At 43.7% G+C, this 27,693-nt stretch overlaps 1 protein-coding gene across 1 annotated transcript; it reads right to left on the bottom strand.

Annotated features, from left to right (window-relative positions):
* Fh (fumarate hydratase) lies at nt 1-25,886 on the bottom strand. The gene is made up of 10 exons (NM_017005.2): nt 25,750-25,886; nt 18,296-18,430; nt 15,508-15,618; nt 13,374-13,550; nt 10,880-11,062; nt 8,295-8,460; nt 6,344-6,547; nt 4,564-4,691; nt 2,373-2,526; nt 1-184 (listed from the first exon to the last, which is right to left on the bottom strand). The coding sequence occupies exons 1-10, from the start codon at nt 25,870-25,872 to the stop codon at nt 42-44; spliced, it is 1,524 nt and encodes a 507-aa protein (NP_058701.2). The 5' UTR covers nt 25,873-25,886; the 3' UTR covers nt 1-41.
* Between the last annotated feature and the right edge of the window lie 1,807 nt (nt 25,887-27,693).

The following is a 27,693-nucleotide window of genomic DNA, read 5'->3' on the forward strand; positions in this document are numbered from 1 at the left end:
TTTTTAAATTTCATACATGTTTATTTTAATATAAATTTAAGTCACTTTGGACCCAGCATGTCCTTGGGTTTCACCCACTCATCAAACTGCTCTGCTGTGAGATAGCCAAGTTCAATAGCCGTTTCCTTTAAGGTTGATCCGTTCTTGTGTGCAGTCTTGGCAATCTTCGCTGCTTTGTCATACCCTGAAGAAGAAGCATACAAGACAAACATCAGTAGAGAAGTTTTTCTAAAATAAAAAGCAATTGTTTACTGATACCGCTATTACAGGCCTCTTACATGACATAATCTATTTTAAAACATAAAGTGACCATGCCAATAACTGTCACGTCTTCTATCGAATACAACCTTGATTTTCTTGGGAAACAGACTTAAGCAGACTCATTTTCTCCAAGATGGACCTATGCTGAAATGGACCAATAACTGAAAGAAACATAAAGAAAAAAGAAAAAGAAAATACCACAGCATAAAAATCCACATTTGGGTATGCTGTCCAATAACCCTCTTTCTAAGGCAGCACTAAAATTTTAATTGTGGCAGGCCTGCAGAACAGACAGCTATTTAACAGGCAGCTGTCAAGACTACCTCTGAGAGGCTGCCGGCCAGCAGGACCGGTTCCCATAGCCCTGCTCTGCTGGGGGCTCCAGCACAGCGGCTTCCATTCCATTCCCTGGCATCTGTGTAGGGTTGAGGCACCACAGGGATAAGGAGGGGAGAGTTTTAGCCAAAATATCTACTGGGACAAAGGAACCAGACAACTGAGGCAGGACGATGCACTGTAATCCTATCATGCAGGGAATGATCACAGTCTCAGTCTGGGCTACACAGCAAGCCCCTGCCTCAAAAACAAAAGATCATAGATACTGGTTCACTTCAAGAATCATAAAGGCTGGCACTGGGAAATTCTCAAGGTTGCTCTGACACTGAAAATCGACAGATAGAAGGCAAAGGCAAGGACAATGAAATCAGTGACAGAGGACAAAGTAAACTGAAAGTCAGAGGACTATGACCAAAGCGGTAGGGCCTGCTGAGGCAATGCGGTAACAGGCGGTAAGTGGTACACGTCTGGATGCAGCCACAACCAAATTGTACCCGCTTCACTCTAGTCTTGGCTGAATCTCTGAATGCTCACTGCACTGACCCAGGCATGGAGTGACTGAGTCACTTCAGAAAGAATTCACATTAAACTCCTGGGTCAGCCTGTCTTCTGTGCTTTCTGTGTGAGTGAGGACTACATCGTAAGCATCCCTGCTTACCACCACAAAACAGTATTCAGTTCAAGCCCTGTCCACCACAAAGCCACTAAGAGCCCAGAGCAGGCCTCACTCAGCCAGTGAGGTGGTTCTTGCCGAGGTCACAGGGACATTATCTTCGGGTGGCTCTGTCCTAGAGCCTAGGAATGCTTCCCGGTCATCTGCTTAGATGGGGTCTCTAAGCTAGAAGTGCCGACAGCACATGAAGAAAGGTGAAGACTTCTTTAAGTCTTTGGGCTGCTTTGCACCTTTGCACTTGAATACCGGTGTGTAACAATTTTAAATTAGTCAAATCATTTTATCAACTTTATAAAACTAAAAAAAAAAACAGAAAAAAACAAACAAACAAAACCACATGAATTAAACCCGCCCCCTAAGGTCAGGATTATAGAACATTCTACAGCGGTAACTGTATCATGTCACACAACTGTACCATCACTGAGTCTAAAACAGACCAATGCCATCTACACAGCAGGACACAATGACGGCCTCAACCTGTGGAAGCCGGAGCAGACCCCTTAAAGGGCTGCTGGGCAGCAGCAGTAGTCAGCTGTAAGCTAAGTCTGCATAAAACAGTTACAATCTGGGAAAGACTAGGAACACAAGAGACAGTTTCAAAAAACCATTTAGGTTTCTCTCCTTTCCCTATAAATATCAATCTGTACCTTTCCCTTTTAGTTAGTAACATTCTATATTTGAATTGAATAAAACAAAGTCAAAATATTACATACTGTCTAGGAAAGGAAGAAATAAATGACTCCATCTGCTGTTGGTAGCCAGGCAGTGCCACCTAGTGACATTACCAACAGAGGGTCTTACAGCTCGCCTTCTCCAGGCGTCTGCGACTACACCCAGCACCTGAGTCCCTTAATAGGAAACAAGGGCTGCTGTGCCGGGCTCTTCTCCGAGACTGCTGCTGAGATCCATCCCACAGACCCACAAGGACAGAACTGACCCCTGCAAGCTCTTCTCTGACCTCCACATGCATCCCATGGGAAGACAAAGACAGATCTACGATACAGACAAACACACGCACACAGATTTTTTTTTAACTTCTAAAGTTTCTTTTCTTTAAGCTTTTCAATACTGTTTTCAAAATGGCATTGCCCTCCAAACTTACCTATATGCGGATTAAGAGCTGTAACCAACATTAAAGACTCGTTCATTAGCTTGTTGATCCTCTCTGTGTTGGCCTGGATCCCTACCACACAGTTCTCTGTGAAGGACACTGAAGCATCTCCCAGTAGCCTGGCTGAGTGCAACACATTCTTAATCTGTCAGAGACACAGGAAGAAGGAGAATCATGTCTAAGCCTCAATTTACATTGTTTTGCTTTTGTCCAATGACATGCATTATTTACTGTTTCATGCTGGACATGTAATTCCACAGCCATACTCCTACCAATTCTGCAGTATAATACCAAGAAAACTAGTGGGAAAGAAGACTCTGAGGACACGAAGTTATAAATCTAAAAATGATAGAAAAGACGTAAGTATGCAATTAACACAAGACAGTCATGGTGGATAGCACTCTCAAGACAGCCCATAGTGAGTGACCAATACAAGACGGTCTATGGAGAACACGCTAAACAGGCAAGGCACGTTGTATCCACAGTCCAGCAGTCCTGCCTGTCACAGAAGAAGTCACACCCAGGAATGGATGAAGGCTCATCCATGCAAGAGAAGGAGCATCGGAGGCTCGGAGTCCTGAGACGGGTGCTAAATTTTGGATTCTCTGGTTTTATGCTTAATAGAACAGTCCAGTTCATTTAAAAATAACATCACATGCTGTTTAAGATGATATAAAACCAACGGGTACATTTAACACCTGTTTCTTTTGAGCAACACTTCCCATAAACTCTAAAATTCAGAAACGTCCAGAAGCAAGCAATACTTCCACCAATGGACTCATAGAAACTAGACATTAAAGCTTAATTTGATTTTAATGACTTAATTGTAAATCAAATTTCATCTTGATTTTCTAATTAAAGCCAAACTCTTTCCTCACCCCACCCCAATGGCCACCCTTCTCTCGGGCTCTGAAGCAGTGGCTTTACTTTACGGCCTGGAAAGACCATTTCCACCAAACCTTTTTTCCCTTCTTCACATGTACAAAGAAGGGATACGGTGGCATTATTTTTAAGACACAATAAATGATTAAAATATAGCAACAAGCAGTTGTTCTGCACCTGGACATGTCAGGCATCTGGCTGGGATGCCAAGGACACAGATCTGAAGTTCACATTGGCCTGTCTTTCACGGACCAATCCCAGTAGAGGATACATGCCAAGGATGCAAAAACCAAACGGACCAATCCCAGCAGAGGATACATGCCAAGGATGCAAAAACCAAAAATATCACCATGTTTATTGCTTTATTGTGAGCACCTGAAATTGTGTGATCCACAGTGAAACTTAAATGAATACACTAACAGTTATCTGAGTATTCTTCTCAATTAGACTTTGTATCACAAACCAGTAAGAAATAAGTCTCTGGTGTATTTCTGATAGAGTACTGTACGAATGAAGGACTTAATAGTGACACAGCTTGGCTGTCTGAAGCTCAGGAATCTGCATACAAGATGGCACCATTTTGTTTCATATTTGGAGTGATAAAGGAAAAAGAATAAGTTTGGTGGACAGTTTCCAAGCTGTATGGAAAAGGCAAAAAATAAATTAAAGAAAACTTTGTTGTGGACAGAGAAAGTGCTAAGGAAACAGAGAAAGGGTTAACATGGAACCCTAAGAGAATGGATGAGACAGAAGAGGAAATGATGATGGTGGTGGTGGTGGTGGTGGTGGTGGTGGTAGTGGTGGTGGTGCTGGTGCTGGTGGTGGTGGTGCTGGTGCTGGTGGTGGAGGAGGAGATGATGGAGCACAGAGCATGTAGTGTGAAGGTCTGGGGCTGGACCAGTGATCAAACCATAACAGAAAGTGACAATGGGTCAGTCTTTCCCAACCAAATGTGAAGGAAGACAGCACAAAGCAGCAGCCTGAGCCTACGGCAAGGCTTTAAGGAAGGTGTTCTTTGTCAGCTGGGCAGATTGAACTGATTTCTAGCTACTGACATCCATGTGGTAGAGGACAAAGAAACCCATCTTACTTCCAGACATCTTCCTTCCACTTAAAAAGCAAACTACCAAATCACTTGAGCTGAGTGCACTGAATCCCACTATCCCAGGTTATTCCAGGAGGACTAAGATTACCTTGACTTCCACTTGCTACCCACACTACACAACAGCTTCTGCGGAAGCTCCAGACACCTTCAGGGAAGACAAGAGCGCGGCTGCTAAAAATCAAACTGAAGGCTTACCATCATCGGTTTAAAAACATTCAGTTCGAAATGTCCATTGCTGCCTCCAACAGTAACAGCGACATGATTCCCCATGACTTGGGCTGCAACCATGGTCATCGCCTCACACTGAGTAGGGTTCACCTTTCCTTTGAGAAAACCAGTGCAGAAACTCATCAGATATACTCATGGCTTCCTGTGTGACATAAGACTATTTATATCAGCAAAGAATGAAACCTAACGTTATTAAATAAAGACATAAAATAAGGCGAAGCTGGGGCACGGGCTGCAATCCTCGTCACTCGGGAGGCTGAGGCAGAATGGGCCCATGTTCGAGGACTACCTGAGCTTCTAGTCAAGGCCAGCCTAGGCAACTTAGTGAGATTGTGCCTCGAAAAGTATAAAGAATTCTAGGAATGCATCTTAAAGACAGAATATTTGCCAAACATGAGGGAGGCCCTGGGTCCAATCCCAATATCAGACACACAGAATAATCAAAGGAAGTGGGATGCACAGGCACACAGATTCCTTCAAGGACAACTAGTGAAAAGATCCGTCTACACACGGGTTTGCACTGCTATGGCTCTCATTCTTGTGTACATGTTTAGGCAACCAGGCACACAATACACAGTTAGAAGGACGCAGACTCTACCCTCCAAGAGGGGGCAGAGAAGAGCTGACAAGTCCAATAAATAAGGTCTACAGAGAGAAGGCCGTGCTGCTGCAGGGAGATGCTACACTGGAACTCTTGACCACCCAAGTACCCAGGGCTCTACCTCAGCAGAGCTCCTTAAGAATCCCAAATCCAAGCCACACACAGCAGATTCTTCTATCTGTGGAGAATGCACTGGAGGATTGCCCCTTTGTGATGTCCTTTCATTTGTCTTTTCTTTTGGAAACAAGGTTTTGTTCAGTTGCCCAGTCAGGTCTGAACTATTATTTGTAGCCCAGGTTGGCCTTGAACTTATAACCTTCTAGCCTCAGCCTCCAAAGTGCCAGGATTAACCATGCACATTACCATACCTGGCTCCATTCTCTTTAACAATTACTAAATTTGCAATCAGTCAACTAGGTTATATGTCATTCTTCAACACAAAATATTGGAAATTGAGATCTTTTCATCTATGCACATATGTAGACCATATATAACATATATAGTTAAAAATATAGTCTATAAAATCTACTGTATAAAACTTTATACAGTAAATTATTAGTTACTTTGTCAGTTTTAGTATAAGTCACCTGGCGTCCAGAGGAGCCTCCATGAATCTTGACTCTGTTCTATATGTGCCACCTCCACGTTTGCTCTCTGCTGAAGGATAAGCGAGTGTTCTTGGTCTCTACCCCAAGCAGCCAGTAAAGCGCTGAGTGGGCAGAACCCACTACCAAGATATTTCTCCAACTGAAGTCAGCATTAGTCACTCCCTGTTCACCCAACCACATCACCTGCCGGACTCTAGTGTCTGCCACTCTGACCTAACAGGACAGAGCCCGAGGCACAGCATGACAGACTTTGGTAGGGTTCACCCTCACATAGCCTAGGCTGACTGTGTCACTGCGGTGCTGTTGGCTTAGGCTGAAGGATACAACTACACGAAGGCTCCAGCATGGAACTTCCTGACTTGGTAAGTGACACTCCTCAGAGTTCTACAAAGACCCACATGGCTACTGTAAAACAAGTGCCCCTCACACATCCCCACCGCTTCAAGGACAGCAGCGAGTGAAGATGTGTCCTATGCTTGCAAACCCCTGGAACACAGGCCAATGCCACTCCAGAACGTGCGTGCGGCTCTGTGCGTACCTGGCATTATGCTGCTCCCTGGCTCATTTTCAGGCAAGATCAGCTCCCCCAAACCGGACCGAGGACCAGAACCGAGGAAGCGAATGTCATTGGCAATCTTCATCAGACTGCAGGCCGTAGTGTTCATGGCTCCACTAAGCTCCACCAGAGCATCATGAGCGGCCAGAGCTTCAAACTTATTCGGGGCAGTGACAAAAGGCAAACCTGCAGGAGGGAAGGAGCTCCGAGGGTAAACAGGGAAGGTAAACACGCCTGCCAATGTGAAGCAAGTTAAACAAAGCCCAGTGCACACAAAGCAAACCAGAACAGAGGGGTGGGTATACAATTCACTGACACTGCTTGCCTAGCATGTGCAAGGTACTAGCAGAGTTTGATTCCCAGTACTATAAATCTACAAGTCTCTCTCTATATAAATCTATAAAGCAATAAAGAATAAGTGCAAATCTCCACTTGAGGAAAATGCCTCAATCAAGCTGTGTCAATACTCAAATAAGACATCCCAAGAGGCCTCTTAACACTTTTTAACAAGCACATGCATACTAGGGCTGGCTACTCGTAAGGACGAGAACTGGGAAATTCATTCTGCTTTCTGTCCACATGCCATCTTCTATGCCTGCCCCAGTCTGTTCTACTTGTGTTCCAGTCTGAGAACACAAATCCACCCATCCCACCCAGTGCTAGTCTGGGTACTCTAAAGCCTAATACAGCTCCTTTCTATTAAAACATGATTTAAAAAAATAAAAATAAAAATAAAAAACCCTCAGCTAATAAATAGGTAAGTGTGAGTGCTTAGCCACAGAAAGCACACATCACTGTGATGGTTTGCATATGCTTGGCCCAGGGTGTGGTACTATTAGGAGGTGTGGCCTTGTTGGAATAGGTGTGTCACTGTGGGGGTGGGCTTATGACCCTCATCCTAGCTGCCTGGAAGTCAGTCTTCTGCTAGCAGCCTTTAGATGAAGATGTAGAACTCTCAGTTTCTCCTGCACCGTGCCTGCCTGGATGCTGCCATGTTCCTCACCTAGATGATAATGGACTGAACCTCTGAACCTGTAAGTTACCCCCAATTAAATGTCATTGATAAGGCCTTGATCATGTTGTCTGTTCACAGCAGTAAAACCCTAACAAGACAGTCACCCTGACCCCAAGGCCCAAAGGCATCTCAGAAGAGAAGACAGGAGGAATGTCTGGCTGGTAGATGGCAGGAGAGCTGTGAAATGCTGTCCTCTGGACAGAGCCGCTACTGCACAGGCAGAACTCTCCCTACACTACCTGAGAAGCTCCTGGCGGCTGGAGGAAGGGGAGTCGCTTTCCTCTGGGGATGGCTAACAGTGGACTGCCCATATCCCAGCAGATAATCCCTCACCGGTGCATATGTGGGCAGCACAAGTTAAACTTGGGGATATAAACTGAGGGGGACTGGAAGCTGGGATGGAGCTGTGTTCGGGGATCTCGAGGGGGTGAATATGGTGAGATACACTGTGTATGTACATATGAAACATTTTTAAAAAGTGAGTATTCTAAGAACTCACCTATCAGCTTGTGATGTGAATTATATACTTATCACTACCCTAACCTTATGGTAACATCAGCATCTGAATCCGTCTTCTGGACATGACAAGCTGAGTCTAGAAACAGTAACAATAGTGTACTAGTGGGGGACAGTTTGTAAAGATGGTAAGTAAGGCAAAGTGTGACAAGCAAAAGCTAAGCCGTCAGCACCCTTACCACGGGTAAGTTCTCAACAGTCAACTGCCGCTGCTTTCTTTGAAAAATCCTTAACTCGGCTTTGAAGGGAAAGGACCAAATGCTGCCTCACAATAAGCAAGGCTTTAAAAGTAAGGTGAACTTAACTCCTCAAACGGACACAAGCCATGTTTGATGGGAACACACTACTCCTAAATTACATAAGCTGTGAAGAACGTGAATAGCGATGCGTGTGGTCCCCAACCTGTGAGTGCTGCGACTTTTGCAGCCACCTTTTCTGCGAAGCCGATCCTGGTGTTTAGTCCCGTGCCGACGGCAGTGCCGCCAGCAGCGAGCTCGTAGATTCTGGGCATGGCAGCTTTTATCCTCTCCATCGCATACTGGACTTGCTGAACATAACCACTGAACTCCTGAGAAGAGAAATGGCTATAAGAACAAACTCCTATCGGCCTACGACATACTCCAAAGGCACCAAATAGAAGCTTTTAAAATGCACTTGAGAATACTAAATTATATGCTCGTCAGTGGTAATGCATTCACGTGATGAAGAGAAAGGGCTACAAATCCACAATGTAAATAATAACATGAAGCTTAGTTTATAACTTAGTGTTCTAATAGAGTCAAGAAAACAGCACATGAAATAAACCTTTAAGAACAGCTCCACGACATTAAACTACTGCTCTACCTACAGTCCATCCACTGAGCTGATCCCCTCCCCCATTTTTGAATATAACCAAAGAGAAAAATTACTAAATATTCTCTAAAGAAAATAGAAAATAGAAATACTTTCCATACAATTTCAGCTTAAAGACCTGAGAGGGAACCCAAGAAGCTACTTGGCAGGGACCTGAGAGTAAAGCAATTCATTCAACAATCTTCAGAGGGGACAGAGGGGTGGGCCCCCGCATCACTGTGCACTTGAATGCTATCAGGCAGGCACACTGCTTCTCACACCACACTTTAAAGCAACCATCAGTCTGTCTACCATATTTTCAGCAATGCGGACCATGAACAACTATGCAGGGACAAAACCCTTATGCTCTCTGTATTTTACAATTGCCCTTTTCTAGCAAGCCAAGATAAACTAAATCTTTTCTCCTGCCTAAAAATACTAAAATATTTTGTATATTTTGAATATACTGAATATTTTGAATTAACATTAGGGTTTCAGTATATTCTAAAGTAAACATTTGAAAAGTTTAGATCTAATTCATAAGATGTTAACCTCTCCTTCTCTCTCCCCTCTTCTCCCCCCTTGCATGTATGTGTGCATTTGTGCACTCATAACAGCTGTATGCACTTAGAGAATGTACTTTGAAATTGCAAAAACTGAAAAGACAATTCCAATTTAAAAAAAAAATGTTTCTCATAAAGTAAAAAAGGAAATAGAATTGCTGTCATGATAAATGGTATAATGGCCTGATGCAGGAGACTGAGTCACAACGCAAAATGATTTTTAGCATAGTGACTTTTAACATGCAAAAAAAATAGATAAGACTTAGAAACCAGGGGAACAGACCGACATGCATAGAAATTACACATAGAAATGCCAAAAAGGCACAGTTTTTGCTAAGCCCCTCAAGTGTTCCCCTTTCCGCATTCCTTCTGTAAAATGTTGCTAACTAATGAAGCTTTACTGCTTATTTGCCACAAGACAACTGAGAATCCATCCAAGTGGGCAGCCGTCAAGTCTCTACGCTCAGCCAGTTTTCATCAAACTGTCACTTAGTGACTCGTAGTCAGCATTTGGCAATGACGGCTCTCTCTCGATACATAAACTACATAGACTTTTGCCTTCAAACCTCGAGTGCAAGAGGAGACAAAACTCTTATCGTGAGTTTCCTTTTGTTCCCTTCTGTTTCTCTGCAATGCACATTATTAGATCTCCCTTCAGCTGCCCACACAGAAACATAAAAATACTTCCTGCTATCCTGAACAGTCATACCTCTTCACAAACTGTCCTGTTAAAGGATAAAAGGTGCCTCACTTAATTACTTTAACATTTTGCTGTAATTTACTTAATTTAGGTTAAGACAGCCAGACGAGGCAATCATGATAACGGGTGGATAAAAATGTGACCGCTACATACCACACATGGTTCTAAACTCTGCCGACCAGCTCACTACGGCCTCAGAACTATGCATTCTCACTGCTTCACGACCCTGAAAGCTGAGACACAGAGAAGCTAAGTGACTTTCCTACAGCCACATACTTGGTCTACAGCAAAGCAAGACTTGAACCTGGCACCCAGCTGAGTCCAGCTCACTGCCTGCCTGCTCTGATCTTATATGGGCACTTTTAAAAGTTGCTGACCAGGGCTGGAGAGATGGCTCAGTGGTTAAGAGCACCCGACTGCTCTTCCAGAGGTCATGAGTTCAATTCCCAGCAACCACATGGTGGCTCACAACCATCTGTAAAGAGATCTGATGCCCTCTTCTGGTGTATCTGAAGACAGCTACAGTGTACTTATATATAATAAATGAGTAAATAAAAAAATTAAAAAAAAAAAAAAAAAAAAAGTAAAAGTTGCTGACTGGCGATGCATGGTGAGGCAAGCCTTTAATGCCAGCACTCGGGAGGCAGAGTTCAAGGACAGCCTGATTGATCTACATGAATGAGTTCCAAGACAGCCAGGGCTACACAAAGAAGCAAAGACAAAAACAACAAAAAAAGAAAGAGAGAGAGAAAAGCTGCCAATTGGTTAATTCAGAAAATTTATCACTGACCTGATAATATAGCTGGCCTTTACTTTAAAAGCAATTTTGAGGGAAAAATGTTGATAATTTGTATCAATCCCTAAACTGAACAAAATGAGTCAAACTCCCTTACCTGTCCAAGAGTAAGAGGGACAGCGTCCTGCGTATGAGTCCGCCCAATTTTTATGACCTGCGCGAACTCTTTGGATTTTGCACTGAGGGCATCGTGCAGCTTCTGTAATCCTGGCAACAGGACCTGGTGAACTTCCAGTGCAGCAGCAATGTGCATTGCTGTGGGGAAGGTGTCATTCGAGCTCTGCAGGGAGTTTTCAAAAGAAACATGTTAAGTCAGAGGTAAGGAGAGAGGACCTCAAATAAAACCCACTGAATGACTATTCAAAACCCAGCAGGTACAGTACTCAGTAGTATCCACAGCAAGTGCTAGGACAGCTGGTGAAACGCAAAGCGACCTGGCTTCCTATAAGAACGTACGCAGTACTGTCTCGTGTACAAGTGCCTGGACATAACTCATATTATAGCCAAGCACGCTAAATCCACTATGTTACAAGTGCCATGGCAAAGGCATTACCAAGCACATCTGAAGGCAGCAATGTGTCCTAGAATGCAGCCACTCTTTGATAAAACATTTACTTAGTACACTTGAGAAAAGCTCTACGAGGCAGAAAGCCGAGGAGATACTATGACCTGCACAGTAATTAGACTTATGAAACTGACAACTGGGCGTGTACACTATACAGTGTACACCGCTGTCCCTGTACTTTCAAGGCATGATGCAATTTTAAAATACACACTGGCTATGAACACATTTCTAGTTGACGTATGGCAACTGTCAAAGCACTTATTTGAAAGGAACGGTCCTTTCACTAAACACTCACGAACCTACCACCTAACTCTAACCAGAATGAGCACCAAACCTTTGACCCCTGTTTCCTACTACACCATTCTGAGGCAGACTTCAAGCTATACATTATGTTTTAAGAAACATATCTAAAAGTAATATTGAATTTTTAAAGTGCTCTATAAAATAAACTGTATTAAAATCTTTGCTTTTAATACTTAAAATATATACCTAGCACCCAGGTCCTAATTTCTTGAAAGAAAGGAGGAAGGAAGGAAGGAAGGAAGGAAGGAAGGAAGGAAGGAAAAAAGAAGCAAGCAAACAAACAAACAAAGAAAAGAAAAGAAGACTGTGTCTAGGGCTAGAGCAAGGAAAAAATATGATGATGGATGCCCACAGTGGGTGTGCCTATTTACTATGGCAACTCATAAGGGTGTGGCTTCAGGGAAAAGACAAGACGTGCCTAAAGGACACAAAAGCCAACTGAGCAAGGTTCCCCAAATTCAGGCAGTCTCGATAGCATAAATAACAAAATATAGGATTATAATTTAAGGATCAGCAGGCCGCTGTGAACTTATAGTGCTAAGCACAATGAATACATAAATGGATGGGAGAACAAAGTTTTCTTACAGAAAAACTGCCATTAGTAAATGTAAAAAGAAGGAAAACTGGGCTGGAGAGATGGGTCAGCGGTTAAGAGCACTGACTGCTCTTCCAGAGGTCCTGAGTTCAGTTCCCAGCAACCACATGGTGGCTCACAACCATCTGTAATGGGATCTGATGCCCTCCTCTGGTGTGACTGAGGGCAGCGACAGTGTGCTTACATAAATAAATAAATCTTTTAAAAAAGGAGAAAAAAAAAAAAAGAATACTGACGGGGTGGTATGGCACCCACCTTTAATCCCAACACTCAGAAGGCAGAGGCAGGCAGAACTCTGAGTTTAAGGCCAGCCTGGTCTACAGAGCTAGCTCAGGACATCCAGGCCTGCATAGAGAAACCCTATTTCAAGAAACCAAACATAAAAAATTTTAGAAAGAAAAACTGAAAACCGTTATTATGACAGCAGAGCAGTGCCCAGGGTTAGAACAGCTGCCTGGCATGGTTAGGCCTTGGAGTCCAAACCTGGCACTGCAGACAAGTACCAAACGGCATAAAACAAGACAACAAACACCCAGCGGTAAGTCAGTGGGTGAGACCCCCGACAAACATTCTCTCCTTTGTAAGTGGAGATTGTGTCTAGACTCGAGTATCTCTGCTAAGCTCTGTGGTGAATCGGACAGACACCCTGAAGTTTCTTCTACCTCTCTTCTGACTGATACCCCATTGTTATGCCAGGAATAGGCCAAGGTGTGACAAATGCCAGGTGGCAAATGCTATACCATGGTGAGGTGGCGACACCTAGCAGGGTCACCTCACAACCGGTGATAAAGTGTGGCATCACCTCGGCCAAGTCAGGCTGCAGGGCCTCTCACAGGACAGTCCCCTGAGACCTCACGGCTGTCACACAGCAAGTGAAGGCACTGCTGCTGTAACACACTATACCCACCACCGCCCACACTTCGAGGACTCCAAACGTCAAACTGAAAGCTCAGGAGGAAAACTGGGGAAATCCTAAAAGAAGCCTGTTTAAGACCACTGTGCCCAGAGCGGCCTCTTACTCCCAAGACTAGATTATCTTTACAACTCTTTTTTGAAGTAAAGAATGTTTTAAATAAGTAAAAACATACTCATACAGAAAGGCAAGCTGTCCTAACAGCATGCACCTACCTGGCTTTTGTTAACGTGATCATTGGGGTGCACGGGCTTCTTGCTGCCAAGTTCACCTCCTAGCATTTCGATTGCCCTGTTGCTAATGACTTCATTTACATTCATGTTCGTCTGGGTTCCTGACCCAGTCTGCCATACCACCAGAGGAAAGTGATCGTTTAATTTACCTTCAGCTACCTGCAGGAAAGAAGGCATTATCAGTGAGTCTTTTTAAAAGAAGCAAAACTAGGTATTTGTTTAGTTATTGAAATCAACCGTGATTGAGTAAAGTTGTGCTTACAGAACTATCTCAACAAGGTCAGTTCTTCCAAATGCTAAGCCACTTGCTAATGGCTTCAAGACAGTTAAAGGCAGCTGTGGCACAACCCTAAATGTCTGTGGCATCACTTTTTCTAATTATAGATACTTTGAAACATGAAACTTTGTATATTCTGAAGGATGACCATTCACTGGCCTCGGGCAGGAACTGAATGGAAGCCACTTTCCTTGCCTGCCTGTGCTGCAGCCTGCTTCAGTGGAAGCCCGCCTGTGAGGCTGCTGGTGTGAGGTCTTCAGACACACTTGCCACAGTGGCTCAGCAGGCACATCTAACAACAGATGCTACTGCCAGTCAGCAGGACACTGAGCCGAGGGCTACTTCACTGCACAGACGTCCAGTGAGAGCAACTGCCAGATGCAAAGCAGTGCTGTGACCTGCCAGTTTCTGTCAGATTTCTCTTTACAGTGTGTGTGTGTGTGCGCGCACGCGCGTGTGCGTGTGCGTGTGCGTGCATCAGTCGGAAGACAACTCTATGGAGTTTAGAGCTCTCTTTCGACCTTTACATGGATCCTGGAAATCAAGTATGGAAGCAGGAACCTTTACCCCCTAAGCCATCTCACTGCCCCTCAAGAGATTTTTAAAGTCTCAATGTATGTGGTAGCTTTTAAACTGCAGGCTTCCTAACACAATACTTAACTTCACTAGAAAATGATTAACTTAGAAGATCAGAACATATTTGAGAGCTCCTTTAACTTAAATGGCTATCTCCTTTTCCAGATGTAGGAAACCGGTTACCTGCCTAGAGCGCGAAGGACAGTGTGACTCTGTCACAGACCCAGCACCGCTCCACCTGCTCGACAGCACCTGCCTCGTCTCCCTGGTGGTGGGTGAGCGTTTAGGAAGCCACCCCCAGAACTGTGGGCTCCGCCTCCATACAGCCAGCTTCTCACAGGATGACTTTTTAAACCTTTTTAAAAGCTGTGCTTGTACTAAGCATGTAGTGCACGGACCTCACTACATATTTCACAAAGGAGCCTGAGCATCTATGGATTCTACGATGTAAGCTGGGGGAGGGATGGTACAGAAAGAGACCATTTTCTGTCCATTTTCTGTCCATTTTCTTTTTGTAAACTTTCAAATTTAAGATCACAGAGTATGTTTTTAAAACTGCTTCTCTGTCTGAGCTTAGAGTCTATTTTACGCCAATTTTTAGGAACTAATTTCTATTACTGACGACCTAACTCAGGTTACAATGTAAGGAACATCTTATACAATGTTTCAATTCACCTCTGACTACTTCCTCAGGACAGCACCTAAGGAGATTATATTCTTGGAGATGCACAACCAAGTAAACAACAAGTTTAAAAAGTAAATCATTTATTTGTAAGATAAAAAAACCTAAACATCTTTTTCAGTTTTTTTCTTAAAACTGTATAAATCAACAGAGACTTAAAAAGTGAAGAGACGGGCTGGAGAGATGGCTCAGCAGTTTAGAGCACTGACTGCTCTTCCAAAGGTCCTGAGTTCAATTCCCAGCAACGACATGGCGGCTCACAACCATCTGTAATGGGATTCTGGTGTGTATGAAGACAGTGACAGTGTACTTACATACAGTAAATAAATAAATAAATAAATAAATAAATAAATAAATAAATAAATCTTTAAGAAAAAATAAGTGAAGAGACTTTAAAAGATGTAAAATTACCCAGAAATGCCATCCCAAGATGTTCTGAGCACTGCATTAAGTCCTCGATGAGTAATACCGATGAAGTTGCCACACTGCCCTGAACTCTTAACTCGAGTGCCCTCCCGCCAACAGAGTTATCGTCAAAGTGGCTTCGGTGCCACTGTGTAAACATGGTTATCACCTCCTACCTCATCTGCGGCCTTCATTATTGCACTAGCAATCTTGGGATCGAGACCATACTCCTGGTTCACTTCAGCAGCAGCTCGCTTCAAGATGCCAAATGCTTTAATGACTGGGATCTAAAGTTAATCAGAAAAAGACCTTAAACCTGCAATTTTAGATAAGCATGAAAACCTGTTACTTTATGCAGTTGCAAAAAAAAAAAAAAAAAAAGGTACCACTGTTATGAACCTGGAAAGTTTGGAAATCAGAGACAAATTGCTGCTGTGTCTCATGAATCAACAGAACAGAAAAGCGATTTGAGGCTTGAATATATGTACACATATCTAAGGCCAAAGTCACAGACACGGTCAGATAAAGACAATGCCAGAGGTAACTGTGCTTCATGGATGCACACTATCAAGTACTGGATGTGTTTAATGCAGCATGTATTAAACAGTACTCAATTATCCCCTCAGAGATGCTGCATTGTAAGCCTGACTTCAAAACAATCACAAAAGGGCTGAGATCTCAGGCGAGAACCACCACACCCAGCTAGGAACTTAAAGAGGTTTTGACATGAAAACAGGCAGGAGTTTGAATCATACCCAAGGCCATCTGGGTGGGTGACTGAGTCTAGCGCTCACAAAGCCATAAAAGTGAAAAAGGGTAACAGCGGTCATGGCAGAGAACGTTTCATGACCCAACATCAAGATCAGAAAGCACGGGGTACCACGGGAGGATGGGGGTTGTGACATTCTTACATTACTCACTCGGGAAGTCCGGTCTCATCACCTCTATCCCCTTTCAAGAAGATAAAGTATAGACATTCGTGATAATGATCTAGGGGTTAATTTCCCTTTGGAATTGAGGTACAAACACTTGGCTCTAATCACAGTATCTGCCTTTCTCATATTTAACAAAACTCAGTGGCGAATCGGATGGCTCAGGTGTCGCAGTCCAAACATGGCTGCCCAGTCTGCAGAGCGGCGGCTGCCGTGCTCAATCGGGGTCACCTGCTTATTCCCAGAAGACAAACAGGAGAATACCTGGGGCCCAGTCACGACCTTTTGCCACCCAAACGTGTAGTCAGAACCTATATTAACCCCTAGTCAAGCACTAGCGTCAATGTTGACAAAGGGACTTCCTTCAAGATTCTGCTGCTGTCCTAAAATTCTAGAAGTTACTCAGGATTCAGTATAGAGGCCTACAAGTAAGTCAAAATGTGGAATTAAAAGTATTTAGGAAAAAAGGGACACAGAGAAGACAGCCAGTACAGCGTCTCCGTGAATGGAGCCCGGCTCCTTCCAGGCCTAGCTGTGCCCTGCCCTGACCAGCTCTACACCCCAGCTGGGCCCCTGAAGGGAAGAGGTACTCCAGCATCTCTCATGCCTTAGCATCTCTGAAATCAAGATGTAGCCCTCATCAGTGACACATCACCACGCCAGCCATTTCCTCTCTTAGTGCTACACACTGGCACATCGCTAACTCAGGGCAGCGCGGATTTCAGGGAAGGCGGCAGAACTGTCTCATAACGCTATGCATCAAACCGACAGTCACATATGCTCTAGATATCGGTAGTCTGACATATTTGTGTGATATACACTCTTCTGGAAACTGAACGGAGACAGAAAGTGTAATGTTTAAGGAAAACTGGAGTTTTAATTCAGTGGGAAAAAAATTTTTGAGAATTGAAATAAAAATATGTACCTAGAACTGACACACACATACACACACAGAAAAAAACACCTTCAAACTGGTTGTCAACCTGACCACTTCTGGAATCAACTAAGACCTAAGCACTGGGCGCACTGTGGAGGATTTTCCCGATGGATCATCTGAGGTGGGAAAACCCACCCTGAATCTGCACTGCGCCCTCTGGTGGCTGACCACGTAAAACTAGGAAGAAGGAAGCTTTTCCTTTTTGCTTGCTTGCTATCGCTCTTGTTGGCCAGGTAGATCCATCCTGCTGCCGAGACACTGGTTATTAGACCTACTTCTTTGGGATTACAGGCAGATGGAAAAGCAGCAGCTCTCTAGACATTCCCTGGGACTCCAGGAGCAGCCGACTGGGACTGAGGAGACATCCAGTGCTGGGGATGGAACAACTATCAGACCCTCGGCCACTACACTGGGAGACAGCTACTGCTGATTACCCTGAATTCCCAGAGCAGCCTGTGAGCCGCTGATGCATTCCACACATACACACAGTCTGTCTCTGTCTCTGTCTCTCTGTGTCTCTCTGTCTCTCTCTCTCTCTCTGTGTCTCTCTATCTCTCCGTCTCTGTCTCTCTGTCTGTCTCTCTGTCTTTGTCTCTGTGTCTCTGTGTCTCTGTCTCTGTCTCTCTCTGTGTGTCTGTCTGTCTCTGTCTTTGTCTCTCTCTCTGTGTCTCTCTGTCCTCTGTGTCTCTCTGTCTCTCTCTGTCTCTCTGTCTCTCTGTGTGTCTGTCTTTGTCTCTCTGTGTCTCTCTGTCTCTCTGTCTTTGTCTCTCTCTCTGTGTCTCTCTGTCTCTCTGTGTCTCTGTCTCTGTCTCTCTCTCTCTCTCTCTCTCTCTCACACACACACACACACACACACACACACACTTCTGCCCTTTTAGAGAACCCTGACTAAAACAGCCCATTAGCAAATTATTTAATATAACAGCTAAAATTCAAAGTAACCAAAGCCTTATTTGAAACAACATCGTTCTAACATTCATTACATAAAAAGCTAGTTTTCTCATAACTTTACATTTTAATTCTGTAAAATATTTACAAAATAATGTGATTTGTGTGAATACAGCCCAGTTCCAACATCTCCACAAAGCCACTTACTGGCATTCTCTCCGTCGCACCTCCAATCTTAAAGTTCATCGTAGATCTTACAGTCTGAGCACCATAATACTTATCGGTTGGGACCTTCAGTTCACCAAAGGTGTCGTATTCTATACGGAAGGAATTTTGGCTTGCCTAAAGACAAAGAAGACATCATTTTAGCTTGAAAAAAATCCAGGATGAAAGAAAACAAAATGTAATCAGCTTTAAGGGAAAACATTAATAAATATCAGAAAACCATAAAATCCCATCAGTTTTCCTTCAAAACATTTGACATCCATACGTATAAATTCTGGCCTTAAAGACAGTTTATACAATTCACATACTGCCCAGATTATAAACACAAAAAAGTCTTTGAAATAAAAGGGAAAAAAAGGAAAGCAAGAAAAGAAAAAGAGAAAAAGAAAGAATACCTCTATTAGTAGAGATTTCACCAATTCAGACCTCACTTAAAAGTTTATTTTACTGGAAACTTCTGAGACATATAAAACCACTGTGAGATTTTTTTAAACCTACTTAACCAAAGCTAAAACGCAGTCTAAAGTGGAAACGTGACAGTTCTTTGGAAAGCCAGTTGTGTTGGATGGCATTTTGCAGGGCAAACACCCAAAGGAGTGTTTCACTGAAGCAGACACAGGTGAAAGGATGTTTCACTAAGGCAGGCTTGTGAAGGAACGTTTCACTGAGGCAGACACAGGTGAAAGGATGCTCTGCTAAAGCAAGCACGTGAAAGGACACGTGAAGGATTCTGCGCTAATGACAGGCATGTGTTGGTCCGCCTTACACTGCATAGTTAAGCTGCATTTGTCAGGACACCCACCATACAGAGAAACGCACCAAGAAAACTTCCCATGGTGTGCTGCTGTTTCTTGCCACTTCTGCAGACTCAGGCTGATTGGCAGAGTGATGTCAGCTGAGACAGACTCACATGCTGAGGCAAAACACATGGAGGACTCGTATGTTGAAGGAGTAGAAATGCGACACAGTGGACTGGGGCTTGCTTATAGCATCTGTGCTCCTCTTGAAAGAGGCACAACCAACCGAGAACGTTTGCCGTCTCTACTGATCCGAATGCCTCCTGCTGACTCCTGCCAATTCAGCTAAAGCCAGGCAGTTCCTGCTAGGTGGTGCCACCACTGCTGCTATCCTGACACTACCAAACTGCTGGTGTATCCATGAAGCGTCTGTGAACAGACTGAGCTGCGACTGCAGATTTCCTGACAACAAAGATGGGATCTGCTCCAAAGAACCTTTCTAAAGAGGTCCACTCCCCCAACCCCTCGCTGCCCCCCAGCAATTCTTTCTTATCCACTACCTCTGGTGGGTTGGAAGGCAGTTAAAGCATTTAAGAACCATCATTAAAAGTGTATTTTGAAAAAATTAAAGTTACGGTAGCCCAACGGTCACTAGGCCTGAGACAGCACTGACATGAACGGCTCAGACGGCAGGCAGACAGCCACCTCTTAGCTACTGTTGAAGCTCCTACAAGTCATCCTTCCTCCCCTACAAATTGAGGTAAATATGAGGGAAGAGATGGGCTAAGACACTTCATCTTCTGGGGTTATGGAACTGTTTCAGAATCTGAGGAAAGCTATGGAGTCTTCAGAAACATTAGCATGAATGCATGCATGGCGGTCTTCTGAGACTCAGGAGCAAATCAACAGTCACTGAGAGCAAGAGCACAGACCCAAGGCTCCTGGTTCCAGAGCGCCTGGGCTTCCATTGAGAGCATCAATTAAAAAATAATCAGCAAGTTCTCAACAAGTAATTTAATATAAAACTTAATGCATACACAATGTTGAACCGTGAGTGATAAATATTTAATACCTGAATAATCTTAGCAGAATATTCCTGAAATATCATGTGATCTCTGTCATAATTTGGGGAGGGGTGTTTTGGGGGGGGTTGTAGTTAAAATATAATTATATCATTTCCCGTCAAAAATATTTTATAACCCTACAGAAATCTACAAAACACTAAAAATGTTATATGTACACAATACGTTCATTCAGGAGACTTGAGAGTGACACTCAGACCTTTGCTGCATGCTGTAGTTCTGAGGGCGTGGCTGAGTACCTGTGGCTGCACAAGCCTGTGACTTCAGTGCTGGGACAGCAGAACCAGGGAGACCCAGACTACTCGCCAATCTAATGCAAACACAGGTTCTGTGAAACACCATTCCCTGTAATTTTTGGTTGTGAATCTAACCTTTAATGAGTGAGCCATCTCTCCAGTCCAAGACACCCTTGTTAAGAGATATGATGGAGAGCGATAGAAGATTGCCGATGTCACTTTCTGATCTTTGCACAGGAAACTCTGTGTGTGTGTGTGTGTGTGTGTGTGTGTGTGTGTGTGTGTGTACTTTGCATTATTATAAACTAAATATAATCAGATAGTTTCAAAAACATTTTTTAATTCCTAAATAATTGCTTTAGTATACAGTCAACTGACAAGGAAGAGTTAATTTGTGGTTTTCTCCTCGAATTAAAGAGTCACAAAAATGTCTTACATCACAATGGCTTTGACGCTGTGTGAAGAAAAAAAACTGTCACCTACCCAGACACTAAGCATATAGATGTATAGGAACTGACCTTGGACAGGTGGACAGGAGGGAGCAGCATATATATATATATATATATATATATATATATATATATATATATATATGTATGTGTGTGTGTGTGTGTATTTATAAATTACTTTTTATACATTGCCTCATTTGATCTTACAAGGCCCTCAGGAGTCCAACATGAAAGAGATACTAAAAGATTAAACAACCAGCAAATCACCCAATCAACAAGGGAGAGGGGCTGGGCTGACACTCTGGTGTGTCAGTCTCTGTGCAGGCTCATTTTTATCCTCACGTCCTGAAGGAATAGACAGCCATTTCCAGGCAGTCCCAAGTCCCCAAGTGACACCTGGTCCTATAAAGTAAGTGTAATAAGGATTTTCTCCCAGAATTCCATCACAGGGCCACTGCCATTGACCAACGTGTTTCCCACCCTATAAACAAACCAACAGCTGGGCTTTCATGTGTGAGAGGGACAAGTAAGCAATCTGTCACAGCCTTCACCTCAGATACCCTGAAAAAGCACCCTTATGTTAAACTACGCTTTAGATCAAACAGCAAACAACGCCGGCCTTCTTGTCTTGCTGACCTTCTTAGAGAGAACCAGGATGCTGGCTCCAAGGGAGCACACCTTCCATCTGCACTTTATAAAATTAAGTTTCAGGTTTCAAATTTTCATGGTCCCCTCCTGTGTTCAAAATTACTAAACTTCCATCACTAAATATTAATGATTTATCTTCCAAGCAAGTTACTGTAGTGTTTAGAATTAAAAAAAAAAATTACTTGACATGATTCCTTTGAGTCATCTGCTTCAGCTCTAAATCTTAAAAAAAAAAAAAAAAATAATTCCAAACAGAGTTTAACTCCTTGGAGGGGAAACTTAATGGCTGAGCAAGTGCACAGCATGATGGGAAACTGTGGGTCCTGGCCACAGCACCACTAATCTAGAGCAGTAAAGACAGAGGTAATCTAGGATTTTCATACCCACATTTTAAAATTAAGGTGCAGAAAACTGTAGCTAAAGTCACAATCTTGGCAGTCATTTCAAAAGCATCCTGTCTTTATCATTAAAAACATAGCCAATGTAAAACAAAAACAAATACTATAGCATCTCGGTGTAGGACAAAGTTCCAAAACTCTATTTCTTGCCTTTAACCAACCACAGGTGTTATGGTAACTGACACCTTAACAGGATTGATCACCAATTAGACAAGCCTCTGGGCCTGCCCATGATGGGTCATCTAGATTAGAATAACTGAGATGGGAAGACATCTAAACTGTGTGCACCACCATTGTGTTGGTGGCAGCATCCTATGTGTGCTAACCTGGATGTCCAACACCAAGTATTCAGTTCTGAAATCATGCATACATAAGCAATATTATTCTGTGTCACTTGTATATATAGTCATTTATATACTGTGGTCGTTTGAACAAGATGTTCCCCACAGTCTCAGGCATATGGATATTTGGTCCCCAGATAATGGTCCTGTTTGGGAAGGTTCAGGAGGTGTGGCCTTGCCGAGGAAGTATGTCACTGGAGAGCTTAAAGGCTATTAATATTTTGAGTTTGCTCTCTCTGCTTCCAAATTAAGCCCTTCCTTCTATAAGTTGCCTTGGTCACGTTGTTTTATCAAAACAGAGAATTCACTAAGACACAAACACACTAATCACTAAGAAAAAGAAGCCATGATTTTGACATAGAGCAAAGGGATTTGCTGCGCCAGCTCCCGTGGAGTCTGTCTGACATGAAACAATCATGGTCAGCAGGCCAGAGATACGTGTTCCTCAGAACTTGGTCTCCCGGAGACACTTGGCCACTTTCTCCTCCACTTTCTGCCTAGCTGATTGGAATGGGTACGATCCATATTGGCTCTTTTGTTTCTTTTTCTACTAACAGGAACATCGAGACCCGATTTGGTCTTTATGGGCCGTGCCTCTTTTGAAAGCACTAGCAAAGATTAAGTAGAATCAGAATGAAACTCTAAGAGATGTGATCAACAAGTTACAACAGGAAGAATTAACTGTGGAAAATCCAGACCCTCTAGATAGTGAAAGAATTAAGGCGCTAGCTATTAGAGGGGAAAGTCCCGTCAATTATAAAAAACCCAAACGTTTAGGAATTCCTATCAAGTAGTTACATGGAAGAAAACATCATTTAATTAGAGGGAGGTGGTGGGCTGCTCCTTTAGGTAGAAACAGCATGAGTAGATACAGGACCACTGCGGAGCCATTGCCCAACACAGGGACACATGATGAAGAAGGTGACAGATGGGTTAATATTGATGGAAAGAGAGCACTATATTATTCCTTAGATTTTAAAGAATGCTTAGTCAGATCATGTCCCTGTGCTTGCCTATTATCAAAAGGAACTATGCTATCTTTAAAAAGACGATTACATGAATTTTGGCTAAAGCGAGTAAAAGATTAAAGATTCCTTACAGCCGTCTGTCCTGTTGTTATCTGAGAGATGATACTTAGAGATTGAGGTAAATGAGGTGTATGACCACCGTCTGGCACCAGTCTCATTCTCAGGAAAATTTATTTCCTGTCTTACTTTCTGTTCTGAACTTCATGTAAACTGTTAAACTCTTTCTTGGTTATTATTTGAGTATACCCTGGCAAGGGGTCAAAAGAAATTAGTTCCTGTTCAAGCATTGTATATAACCACAAAGCAGATTTCAGTAAAATCACAGCAGATTCAAACCACCCTGAGTGTGTTGTCTGTCTGTCATTGAGCCAAACCTGTGCCTTCCTGAGTACCAGAGCCCTGTTTCTCTCGCGGTGTCCTCCGTCTGAGTGGTCCGTGACAGGGATTGGTATATGGGAAGAAGACAAGGGAAGGGGGGAAAATGTAGTTATATTATAAAGCAATCTGAGCGTTAATGGTGCTCTCTGCTTCCTGATTGCACACCCAGTGTGTCGGGTTACCTCAAGCTCCTGCTGCTATGCCTGCCCTACCGTTTGATACTGCACCCTAGAACTGTGCATCAAACCTTCCTTCCCTAAGTCATAGACCAGGGACTCCGACCCTCTGAGGCATCTCGACAGCTCCTTGTGTATTCAATCTTTGCCAACGGTCTCTGAACTCTAAGCATATATGGTCCATCTTATTTACAGGGCCCCAAGCAGAGAAGACGTCAACAGTGCGTCATAACCCCACGTGACACTTCAGGTAAACTCTGAAGTGTCCTTCTAAATCACACGGCTTCCAGGGTCATGTGAATTTCTCAATACTAGAGAACAACCTTTAACAAAATCAACAGGTTTGCTGGAAATTACAAGGGGGGTTAAAGGGCAAGAAATGTCCTTGGAGCCATGGAAAAAGAAAGGTACCCTGATTCTATTTTCTAACATTATTTATAACCCTCAGCAGGAAACTGCTATTTTCACATTTGCCTTGATGGGTTCGCTCCACCTTCCTGTTCCCCTAAACAAGCTTTAAAACAAAAAGAAACACGGTCTTTTTTAAAGAGATTTTAGAATGCATTAAAAATCACCAGAGCAAAGTTACAGGAAATTTAAGCAGCCTGGACTTTATAACTTCTTTTTCAAGATTTATGTTTGTGTGTGTGTGTGTGTGTGTGTGTGTGTGTGTGTGTGTGTGTGTGTGTGTGTAGGCGAGCGAGCACATGTGTCAAGGCTATTAAGAGTGTGTTACAGAGGGGTTGGGGATTTAGCTCAGTGGTAGAGCGCTTGCCTAGCGCTCTAGGTTCGGTCCCCAGCTCCGAAAAAAAGAAAAAAAAAAAAAAAAAAAAAAAGAGTGTGTTACAGGTCCCACCTGACACAGACACTGAGATGCTCCAAGACAGTATAGAGAGATGTCATTCAAGTTTCTAGAAATCCAAAAGAATGTCTTGGCCCTTCTAAGAACACTAGAGGGGGTATATTTAATAAGCACAGTACTACACAGTGTTTTCCCAAGTTCTATCTTGCTGACCTCTGTAATTATCTCAATTTTCCATGTAGACACTGGGCAAGGCCTGAAAGGAGCAGTGGGATCTGAAATCACAGCTCGCACTGCGGAAAGGCATGCTACATACACCTCGGGGTGGTCTTCCTAAATATTCACTTCTCAAAACTTCTCCTAACAATACACACTCACATTTAATAATTTCTAAAGAGCCCTAAACAGTGGAGGGGCTTAATGAAGCATGTCATACCCCCCGTAAGTTCCTTTAGCCGTCTTTCTGAATACAACAATCTTGATTAGGGCTATTGTTCGGTCCTATGCAATCTGCTCAGGCATGCTTCAGAGTACTTATGTTGCTATGTCCACATTTACGGATTTCAGAGTTTTACATAAGTTGCGAGAGGGAACACATGTAACCTCACAAGCTAAACAGTCAAGTAAATAGGTCAGTAAGTAAAGCCTTTCCGTTCAGAAGACACACCGCACCGGCTTCATTCACCGCGAGGGCCTGAAAGGTTAAGTGCACTCTGGTGGACCAAGAATCCGAAACTAGAGGTAGGTACCCTAGCCTACGGGAGAACCCTGTTTGTGTCGGGCCAGCAGGGCTTGATATCTGGGCAAGGAAGGGGCTTCCTCTTTCCCTAGGCACTCCTCTGCCTCCGCTACCCCTGCATCCTGGCATCATCCCCCAGCCCCCATACTCCGTACGTGCACTCTCCCAGAGAAGGTGTCCTGGACCAAGGGCCTGTACAAGCTCAGATACCGGGTAGGTCTGTCCTGACACCCATGCTCCCTAGCAGGAGCGCGTCGCCCCTGAGCTCCCGGGAGCTCCAACACACCGGGCTGGAGGCAGCGTCCAGGGCGGAAGGAGCGCATGCCTGCCGGCGCTGAGCCCGGGCGCGGCCCGCGGGGACACCCAGGACACACTGACATGAAGGTCACCGCGGGGAGGCCCGGCCCGAGATGCCCGCTCACCATTCGCACGACGTTCGGAGCACACCGTGGGAGGGTGGCCGCTTCCCCTGACAATACAGCACCGGCGGAGGGGACCCGCGGGAAGCGACGCGAGCGAGCGAGGAGACAGAATGCGCGGTTCATGGTGCTGCTGTACGTGGATGGAAAGCTGAGCCCAAGACACGCCCCCTGAACGTCAGCGCTCGGCCACGCTTTTATCCAATCAAACAACTCGTCCTGAGTATGTAGGACCGGACTAACCATGGCTGGCCAATAATAACTGATGGGGCGGATTTCCTTCCCTGGGCCAGTGTACGGCAGTTTGAAGTCCCAGGTTCACTGGAAAATAGTGAGGAAGGAATCATGGGAAAAGATATTAGGCGGGAGGGCAGGTCTTTCTGCAATATTTTAAATGTGGCTGCTTGGAGGCAGGATTACTAGCTAAAAATGCCTGTAGAAAGAACATGTTATCAAGTTACTATTTAATCCTGCAACCACCCATGATGTGTATCCATATGAACGCATTTTTGTCAAATACTATCTTCCTAGGTGTTTTAGAAAGTGTCGCGAATTTTAGACAAGGAAGTAGTTATTAATTGTCCTACAACGTTTTTGTCATTTTGGAGTCAAATTTACTGTCTTTTTTTTTTTTAAGAATTATTTATATATATGAGTACACTGTAGCTGTCCTCAGACACACCAGAAGAGGGCATTGAATCCCATTACTGATGGTTTTGAGCCACCATGTGGTTGCTGAGAATTGAACTCAGGTCCTGTGGGAGACCAGTCAGTGCTCTTAACCACTGAGCCATCTCTCCAGCCCTTTCCTCTGTCTTTTAACGTGTCCTCTGATAACATTTACAATGTGTCCACAATTTTGGGATTTTTTTTTTGTCTCCAATTTTCTTTGTGGTTACTGCTAAGAAAAACATTAATTAAAATGATGCCAATGGAAAAAGAGTACCTGATATAACATTGTGTCACTTCTTGTAGTTTTCTGTTACAGAATCAGAGGACAGTTAAAGAGAAAGGTCTTCAGGAAATGAGTAGCCCCAACATATAACCTCAGCGCTCTAGAAGCCACTGTGTTGAATTCAAGGACAGCCTGAGCTCCATAGTGAGCCTACCACAAATGTTCTGTTGACCTGCAATCTTCATATTTGAGAAGCAGAGATAGAAAGAACAGTTCAGGGCCATCTTGGCTACACAGAGAGTTTGAAGTCAGCGTGGGATACAGGACACCCTGTCTCAAAATAACACAAATGAAATAAAATAAGAATGAGAGACTAAGTCAAAATGCTCAACTAAACCGGTACTGGTTTTTCAGACCTCAGTATCTAGTTCTTCCCTCTCTCAACTAATGAAGTTAGGTTAAGGGGAAAAAAGACAAAGCAGTAAGTTAAAGTATAATCGTATAAAGCAATTTACCTTCTACCCTAAATGTTTGCACTTTTGTATTAAAGAGCACCCACAGTGTGTGTGTGTGGAGGGGGGGATCTAGTTTGAGAGAAATTTATTTATAGGCATGTCAGGTCCGTGTGTTCCAGAACAAGAACTGGAGCAGGGGCACACGACACATAACTGATGATAGAAATACACCCTGTTTAGTAAAAGAAGAAGATGCTCCCAAAAGTGGGAGTGGACTTCAGAGCTGGGACAGGTCTCTAAGCCCGGAGCCCGTTTTTTCATGACGCCCATGGCTCTTTATAGACCATTCACGTGATAATCACACACATACTCTATTTGTTTTGTTACACGTAGCCTGCAGTAGTGACTGTGGGTGGTGGGGGTAGGGTTGTATGGGGAACTCCTGGGTTCCAGGTTCTGAAGCTAAAGGAGGATGTGACTTCTCCTAAAGTCAGGAGAGGATGTTTATGGTAGATACAAGGGAAAGAACAGACAGAGGGAAGAGACCAGACTAAATCAGACCATGACAGGAAAGTGTGAGGGCTGGGAGCAAGAGAA

This window comes from Rattus norvegicus, chromosome 13 (genome assembly GCF_036323735.1).
Source record: "Rattus norvegicus strain BN/NHsdMcwi chromosome 13, GRCr8, whole genome shotgun sequence".
NCBI classification, from domain to species: domain Eukaryota; kingdom Metazoa; phylum Chordata; class Mammalia; order Rodentia; family Muridae; genus Rattus; species Rattus norvegicus.